Below are 9,659 nucleotides of genomic sequence, written 5' to 3'. Positions count from 1 at the left end.
AATCTCCAAGCAATGTCAAATTAACGTGTATGGTGAATTCTAACTAACAGCAGAATATCGCATCTGAGAATTTCCTTTCAAGTTTCTCAGCGTTAAAGTGACCAACTGCCTAGTGTTCAAGAGACTTGTATTTTGAAACATTTAGAAGCTACTGAAAAGAAAAATCATTTGACCTTTTACCATTTTATTCCCCTTTCTTTTTTTAAAATTAGTTTTTACAAGAGTGTATAAACATCTGGCTTACTGATAATACCTCAACTTGTATTTCGTCCAACTCAAAACCAAGCTGATCTAGTGCACATTGCATTATTCTAGGAACACACACCAAAATACAATACTGTCAAGGTCACCTCAGTTAGAAGCCAGCATCAAAGTCACACATCAGAAGCCTCTTTAGGAGCCAACACTCTATTACAATTGCCCTCCACACTCTTCCCCTCACAGCTCAGGTGGAATGTTTCCCTATTTAAATCTGTTTAAAATTTCCACTGGAATTTCAGAACATTCTAAAAATGCTCTGAAAACCACAAATTAATAGATTCTGAATCTACTATATCATTCATAAAAACTTTTTCTTTATTTTAAAGATGTTCTTTAAAGACATTTAAGACATTGGAAAGCAACCAAGATTCAGGGAGAAATAAATAGAACCTAAACCGGGTAACAGTGGATACCCCGACATAAAAACTGATTGCAAAAGACTACGGGAGTTCTCGCTCAAGTCCAGCAGCCTACTGAGACACTTAATTGCATTGACTAATGTGCCTTGCACAAAAAGACACTAAACTTTTCACATTTCCTATCTTCAGACCATGTTCTACATGAATAATATTTTTATTACACGTTACTAACTCCCACCTAAATAAGCCTGAAAACTCATGTCAAGTGATATAATTTTTCAACCTGTATTACCCTAAAAATAAACTCAGCCAAGGATAACAGTCTCCCTTCTGAAGGCTCACTGTTACTTTGATGGTAGGTTAATAAATGACTATTATTGAGCACCTACTATGATTGCAGTCAGTCTACTCTCATTCTGTGTTCAATATGAAAAAAATACCTGCTCCAAAGGCAAGATGATGTCTGCGAGGGAGGGGAACACATGAGCACTTTTGATACAATGCGGTATGAGTCAACATCTGGACATGTAATACTGCTCATCCCTGTGACATTAAAAATGACATTAAAAACCTCAGGTTTATTATTGATAACTGTATAAAGATAAATAAACATCTGAAGTATGCTGCATAGTAGTCTGAGGACAGTGACTGCCATACATAAACTTAGGGCTGACTCCCTGACGACGTGGAAGAAAAGCCACTGGTTTGTGTACAAAGACTCACTATGGTTCACACAGATATCTGATCAATTCTGGCGTATGGGCACTTGTGTTAGGTTTCCAACTTTGCTTGAGGGGGTTGGTCTATTTAAAAGTCCTCTAAAATAGGAGCACTTTAAGCAAACATGAAAATAAAATTCCTCAGATAAAATTCTTTGTAAAACCATGATATAAATTCAAGTGCCAAATCTCATTTAAGGTAAAAACAGATGGATGCACACACACACATACAGTTTAAAAGTGTCTGAATTTCACGTACAATCTTTGCCTTTTACGTTTGAACCTGATTATGTACTTTTGCAGTTTATTTCTCCTAAAACTAAGAATAAGGGCCATGGTAAGAAGAAAGAGACCATCTAGCTTGAATTTTCTAACCTGGAACAATTCTGACCTGTTGAATTCCTACGAGGTACAAAGCATCATGCAATATACTGGACACATACAGGGTCTGGGCACACAACACCCTCTCAGGGAGACTGACGTTTTAAGAAGCAAAATCATTGTCAGTTTGAAAACAACATTCATTTCCTCAAGATTTCCAAAGACTGAGAATGTCAACTGGAACACCCCCACCTCTGCCAAGCATGAAAAACGAGACAATACAGAAACTGTTTCCATGGAAGACACGTGGAAGAGAACATTCGTAACAGAGCCACAGGGACTGAAGCAGCAGGGTGAGCGGTGAGGCAGTCACAAAGCATCTACATGCTACTGTGCTGGGAGTGGTTTATAAAAAATACTATCTACACTAAAATTTTAAGAACTAGTAATATATTTAGTATATTTTTGCCTTTTCTTTTTTTGCCACTGAATATAAAATGTTGTCCTAAATTTACTAAGTCTTCTACACCCTGAGGAATAATAATGAGACTAATTAAAGTAATGCCAGGGTTAGCTTTGTAGACCATATTATTGCCCCAAAGCACGAACTATTTATATACACATAAATAAATATTATATACATATACATATATATATATAATATTTATTCTTGGAAGCACAAGGTTTCTTGAGCAGACTAAGCTACTGCTCTCCTCCTCCTTCCCTCTCTTTTTGTTTTTAAAGCACGGAGTTTGGTTCTGCAGTGCTAACAGGACCTGCTGAGAACGCCGAAGTCAATGCGGGAGCCTAAGGCCCCCCCCACCGTGGATCCACAGGTGACACAGCGGTTTGCTGTCTCAACTATGAACATGACACTTAGCGGAATATATTATGCAACAGTCATCTGAAAAGCACTTTGGAATCCTTAGCTATTTTTATTAAATTACAATAAAAATTACTTGCTATGTTGAAATAGGGAACTCCCATCCCTCCCCTTTCCATACCCCAGTACATGAAATGCCAGATTTAAAATTTCATCTCAGTATTTACTCCTTTCCCTCCAATGTCTGAAAGGATAAAGGTCCCATTTATTTTCCTTTTCAATTATCTTACGTAGCCTGGCCTCAGGAGGGAATTCTTGAAAGTCCTTAAAGCGAGGCAAAGGATTCATTCAGGACAACTGTATGGCATTTCTTTTAGGGCAGAGAGCCACTGTTTCCCTTTGAACACAGGCTGATGTTTTAACTGTTCACATGCCATCCTTGAAATGTGATGCCTCGGATCCCGCAAAAGAACCAATTCTTCTAGGCAGGGTGCTTAAACATAACTAATGAAATGCAAACCAAAACATCCCACCTGCTCATATCAGCATCTCATTAAAAGATAAAATACCCCAATGGGAACCATGCCTAGCAACTGGAATAAATAAGTCACAATCAACTGTTTGATAACACTTCTGTCCTCTGTTTTCTACCTAAATAGTAGACTTACATATAATTTTGCTCCCCCCAAGTAAATAAGAAAGGCACTCAAATTAACACAGTATGTATAGTTATTATTATTTTTTTTAAAGACACTGTGTGACATTAAGTAGAATCCTCAGGGCTGGTTTTTCTGGATTACTGCCTTCATCACACCGAACTTGCCTAAGCTTCCCTGTGCCTCCACACACTTCATCAGACAGGAGCACGTTACAGAGCACACCCAAGCACAAGAAGGCGGCAGCACGCGAAGTGCTGGCATTTGCAACAGTTCTATTTGAGAAATGTATTCAGAAGAACAAAAGGTTCAGTTGTTACAATGCTGTTCAAATTTTCTAGCATACTTTAAATGTTTAAGTTTTAAAACACAATTTTCTAATAACAAAGAAACTGTAAGCTTGCAAAAGCTCTATGCAAAAAAGATCCTATGTTACTTCCTTTGATAACTGAATCTTTAGCATCTTCTGTAACTCAAGGGAACTAGAGCTGAGATTATTGCACAAATGGGAGTTGCACTCCCAAATTGTATTCAGTCCTTGTGTCAAATACCACCTTGTGCTGTAAGTACTGGACTGGTAATTTGTTCTCAACAATATTAAAAGTTCTTTTTACACACACGTGTGTCTCAACAAGCATGAGTTGATATGACCTGAATAAATCTAAATGATACAAGAGTTGCCGCCATATATGCTTTCCTACAAAATGCCACATAAAAATCCAAGAACTTTTGTTTCTATGTCTTGTTACATAAGCCCTTATCTGAAGATTTAAGTGGCTTTTAGTGATAATGTGTATATATTTAGTCTTGTTAATAATGAAGCCTTTGATTTAAACTAGAACCGCACAACAGGAATAAAAAATACGACTGAAAGTCTGCCCAAAGTTTCCAAAAAGGTAGTAAAATGCTAAAACCTAGAAAAGAAAAAGGGGACACTAAAAAGTATCAAATCCTTAAGTTCAAAACAAAGGACTAACACAGGTTTAAGAAATATCTACAAGGTCCACAGTTCAAGTTTGGGAGGGGAAAAGGAGAAGTGCAAAATAACTATCCATCCACAGGTACAGATCAACTCTTTAAAACCAAAGTCCTTCAGATGCCTCTGAGTGGCTCTGGCTATGCTGGTAAGATCTGTTCTCCAACATCAGAACAGAAAGTAGTGTTCTTAATGTCAGTGGGCTTCCTCAGTTCTATGAATTTTTTGTATATATTACAGTTAATTGATAATGACAGAGGTGTACTTGTTAGGTGGAATTTACCAAGCTTAAACAAGGCAGCTACATACGTATAACAATTAGCTGACTGTATATGCAGTAGGTGCACTGAAGTATCATGACGCTAGAACACATCATTCATTCACAACCCACTGCTCTAATCCATCAATTTCTCCATCTTCCACCACTCGATTCTCGATCCACCACTCATGATCGATCTTTCCCCTCTCCAGCCAATCATTTGTTAACTTAATAAATATTTAACAAATCTTCACAAATGTGCAAGTAGAATCTGGGAATACCATATTACCAAAATAGTCATACTAAAAAAAAAGGCGGTGGGGAAGATACTGACAGTCTTACTGCTTTTCTGCATGTCAGTGGTATTCACGATCCACAAGATGGTACTGAGGCCTACCATCTTCCAGTGGAAGTTTGATGAAATGTGTGCAACCTGAAGCATCTTTTCTTTCAACAACAACATATCTACACAAAGCAACAAGACTAACAAGTCCCTGAATGTAGACACATCCTTTCCACTCCATGAGCTCATTCAGTCAGAATTACCATGCTTTAGCTAGTGAGTTTAGGTGTAAAACATTTAGGAAAAAAGTACAACCACATAGAGCAATACTAGGTTTTCTGTGAATGAACACTTGAAAAATAAAAATTTTAGAAATCAAGTATTACAGAAAAGTCACACCCAAACAGTACCCTTTGGATGTTTATCATCCTCTCCCTACTTAGAACTTCATTAGGAAGACGAGAGACCAAGATATTAAAGGACCGAATGGCTTCTAAAAGGGACGGGTTAGGAGCCTTAAAACAGACAAGACAGTTCACAAGACGAGTAAGACACTCTGTGGAAGGCATAAAAAGACGGGAAGCACTATAAAGTTTAGCCGATGATCCACAGGGTGTTGTCTATACTCGTGTCCTGAACACTCTAACATCAAAAGCACAGGAAGCCCTAATACTTGGGATACTTAAAATGATGCTTGGAAAAGAGGTTAATACTGAGTGAGGCCAGAATTTGGCAACGTGTGTTAGTGGGAGGGGAAGAACCCCCCGTGCCTTCTCTGCATAACTGCCCCCAACCCAGCAGGTGCTGAAGATCACAAACTAATGGTTACACCCACAGAGGTCTAGGTGGACCTTGAGGTATTTATCTGATTCAAAATATGCCTTGTACACAAAGGGCCGTGGAATTCTATTCATAATGGCAATTATTTTCTCGCTAAAATACTGTAAAAGCTACAAAAGGGTAATTTTGCCCTTAAGAGAGAACAGCTTCTGTCTACAGAGGCCAAGCGGGACAATTTTTCTGGTGCTCTTCAGTCTCAACATTTTGCCACTCCACAAAATCATGACGCAGAAGGAAAGGACCTGCTCTTTTCCCTGATGGCAACGGGCCTCATTCAAGTGCAGGGTTTCCACAATGTAAGGCAGGAGAGGTTTGCCCGTCTCCACCTCTGTCTCTTCCACTCGTTAGTGATCTAGCAAGTAAAAAGGGGAACAGGCAAAGCATGGTGGTCGCACTGTTTCTGCCACTGTCACTCACTTTGTAGACACAGGGCAAAAGAGTTTCCATCACAAGGGGAACTTTTAGAGGAGTTCACATTCACATCGTGTGTGCGTGTATGTATAATGAAGTATGGAATTCATTAGAAATAGGGAGGAGAATGTCTTCAGAATATGTCCCTGAAATAAGACGGATATGAAAAAACAAAAGCGAAAATGACAAAAAATATGGAACATACTGGAAAATTAAAAAGATGCAGAAATAAGAAATGCAGACCAATTATGACGGGGGAAATATACTAGAAAATAGACATTACCTGGCCCTTTCCCCACCCCTGCCGCACCAACCTGAAAAAAAAACAGCCCTTTTGATTGAAAAGATACAGCTATAGGTGGATACTTTGGTATCTCATCCCTGATAAGTTTAGTAGCAAAGTTTTTTAATTGTTTTATTTTTTAAATAAAGATTGAAGAACTAACCTTCAAAACTATTCTGTCTCCCTGGCTTTTGCCAGTAAACTCTTAATAATCACTTCATAAAAATTTTGTAGTTTATCCAGTGTATCCTCAATAACTTAAATTTTTTAAAAAGGAAGATTTTTATGGATACATTTCTATGCATATTTCTCCCATTTTTCATGGTGAAATGGAAGGAACATAAGTAGTAATAACTAAAAATGGCATTCCAGGTTTCTTTAAAAATTGATTTTTGTAAGCGCTGACTTGAATGTTTTTGGCATATACCAAATTTGAGGTAAAAACAATCTATCAAAACTAGTAATAAAAATAATTTTCCAGTACTGCAATTACATAAACTCTTAAAATCATTATTATTATTTTAAAATAACCATTTTAAAAATGGGTTACATTGGAAGCATTATTTTCATATAAATTTCAATACTTCTGACTTTGGTTATCTTGGTCTGTAGCTTGAACAGAATACGAAGAGAAAGAAATGGTTTATATTTTCACATACCCATCCATCTGGCCATTTGATTCTCAAAACAATCAGACTGAGTAATTTTGCATTTGTATTGTTTTTAAGCTTAACTACAACATAAACTTCTAATTTAAAAATTAATCTATCCAGCAATTGCACTGAGGTGGGTGGGGTGTGTGTGAACCAACTAGGAGAGCCTCATGAGAGGAAGCCTAGAAACAGGCTTCCTCTGAAAAGACCAAAGTGGAGAAGTATAAAGGATGAGAAGTTACAAAAAAAAACTAAGACTCCCTGTTTAGCAGGAAGGAACTACACAATTATTTTATCCCCAAAGGAATGCCAGTTCTTAACAAAATAAATACAATGAAAGATTTTTTTTTAGGACTTTTAACCTAAAGATGAAGACTCTATGGTTAGCTAATAATAGCAAACAATTCATGCAGCTATGTAAATAGTAAAGGAAAACAATATTGCACTAAAAGGGGAGCAGGAATAGTCCGCCTCTTTCACTGACTCAACGTATCCAGCCATTTCCTGTACGCATTGGCAAACCTGGCCTGCTCTACGTTTCGGCAGGTGGACAACACTTGATCGATGAACCTATGTTCCATTTCCAGGCCTAGGGAATCTGGAGCTGGGGTCCGCTTCAGGCGCTTTGTTTCCTGGGAATAGCCTTGCTTGCTAGAGTCACTCAATCCATCCACTTCCATTGCCTGAGCTGTGTGAGGGCCTGCTGGGATGTGGTGCAAGTCACTGGAAGTGCCCCCAGGGCTGTCTGCAGGTGACGACTGGGTCACATTGTGAGGAAACCTACCACTTAAGTGATGCTGAAGGTAGAAAACATGCCGCCTGTGAAATAGGAGGAACAGTATTGAGAAAAGAAAGATCACATCACAAAGTCAGGCTTTTCAAGCAAAACGAATAAAAAGTTGGTTATTTTAAAACATGCAGTACTCATTCACCACTCCATTTGTAACCCACAGTCATCTGGGAGAAGGAGAAAGAGCAGTTACGATAAAGTCTCTGGGTATTTTGACAGCCTTACAAGCCCAGATTACTGGTTTATTTGTGAGAAAGGTTTTTAAACAGCATTGCCTGAGATGATGACAGTCATCTGAAGTTCTTATTCTTAGTAAACTATAATATGAAACCAAAAACAGGTCTTAGCCACTCACTGCTATAAATTAAAATACAAAACCAAAAATCAACCTTGTTGATAATTCAAAAGACAAGTGAGTCTGGAAAAAAAGGGGGGGGGGATTAACTAGTTTCTCTAGAAACTTAGTCCAGGGTCTCTATCCAATACTTTCTTGGCATTGGGAATGTCCGGGCTCTGGGTGAAGTAGGAAATACAGGATGCAGCTCCTATTCTTCCTCTACTGCCCTGAGGATCATGTGGAGTTATTCATTAAAAATGAAAATCTATGTGCCTAATCTACAAGAATTTGACTCAGTGGGGTGCACCATCTACTGTACACAATAAACTACACAGGTCCTAGGTTGTTATATCTCTTCATAGTAGTACCTCTAATCCCTTAAAAGTGTAGTATTATCCATTTTCCCAGCATCTCCTGCAGTAGACAGGTAGGTACACCCAGGGGTACCCGACCCGCAGCCCTATGGATGTCGCCCCACACAAAATCGTAAATTTACTTAAAACCTTTTTTGGGTTCATCAGTTTTCATTAGTGTTTGTGCATTTAAAGTGTGACCCAAGACAACCCTTTCAGTGTGGCCCAGAGACACCAAAAGGTTGGACAGCCCTGAATAGAGAACATAACTTAAAGGACAGATAAGCTCCTTAAGAGCAATGAATCTGTAGCAGAAACTGGCATGTATAATAAATACATAGGCCACTCCAACTATTTCTTCCCCAGTCTCCCCCTAACGCCAATTAATTTTTAACATTTCTGCTCCACTAATTTAGCTCTCTCTCAAACTCAAAAATATTCTTAATTCTCTGAGCCTATTAATGGGCTTAAATATAAAACAGCAACAAAAGGACATATAAGTCAAGATATATCTTCTCTCTTGAAAATGGGAGTGTCTTATTTTTAAGAGAAAAAAAATTCTGTATTTATGAAGGTGCCAAAGAGGGGAGATTGTCTTCCATCTTCTAACTATGTGCAGACTGGAAAATGGGGGCAAATCTCAATTAATTTTAAAAATAATACAAATATTTTAAAAACCTACCTTCTACCTAGCATAGGCAAGTCTCTTATCTACAAATAGAATCCCATGACCTGAATTAGAAAATGCATTTATAAAAATGAAGATGCTTCAAACTAGAATATGATCCAAAATTAACCAGAGGTTCCCACACCTGGACTTCATTTCAACATGAAAGTTACTTTATTGTCAAATGTGCTCAGAACTCAAGTTATGCGGTTGTTTGTTAACCCTCTCTCAGAACTTCTTCCTAAAACCCCATTACACTCCCAAAGTACACTTTACTTTAAAAAAATGTGTCAAGAGACTATACTTAATAAGTACCTGAAGAACAATAAAGCTCAACTATTCTCAGGTTCTAATGGTTGGACTGTGCATCCAACATACCTGGTAGGATTTTTTTCTTTGTTTTTAAAAAAGCAGATGGCAGTGCTCCATTCTGCATATGCTACACATCAGTATCTCCAAGGAAGGAGTCCAGAAACTTTTTTTTTAGTTTGGAAGTAACATAGCATTCTGTTGTGCAGTCAAGGTTGAACATCACCACCCTAAGCCATAAGCAAACATCTACGTGAGAAACCTCCTACTGACAATGGCCATGAGAAGGATATGGGAATACAGTCACTGCCAAGTCACTCGGGCAAAGCCCCACAAGCAGACTACCGCGTCTACCCAAG

The 9,659-nt window shown here is 38.1% G+C and overlaps 1 protein-coding gene across 1 annotated transcript in view; it reads right to left on the bottom strand.

Moving 5' to 3' along the window:
• Positions 1-208: 208 nt before the first annotated feature.
• PTAR1 (protein prenyltransferase alpha subunit repeat containing 1) overlaps positions 209-9,659 on the bottom strand; it is a 57,908-nt gene continuing 48,457 nt past the window's right edge. The window contains exon 7 of the mRNA XM_037061690.1: positions 209-7,663. Within this exon, the coding sequence (XP_036917585.1) occupies positions 7,321-7,663 (343 nt within the window). The 3' untranslated portion in view covers positions 209-7,320. The remainder of the gene's footprint in view (positions 7,664-9,659) is intronic.

Source organism: Sturnira hondurensis, unplaced genomic scaffold, assembly GCF_014824575.4.
Source record: "Sturnira hondurensis isolate 20B ecotype Veracruz unplaced genomic scaffold, ASM1482457v3 Scaffold0013515, whole genome shotgun sequence".
Taxonomy (NCBI): Eukaryota; Metazoa; Chordata; class Mammalia; order Chiroptera; family Phyllostomidae; genus Sturnira; species Sturnira hondurensis.
The sequence above is the reverse complement of the archived record's forward strand: the minus strand, read 5'-3'. Positions and strand labels throughout refer to the sequence as shown.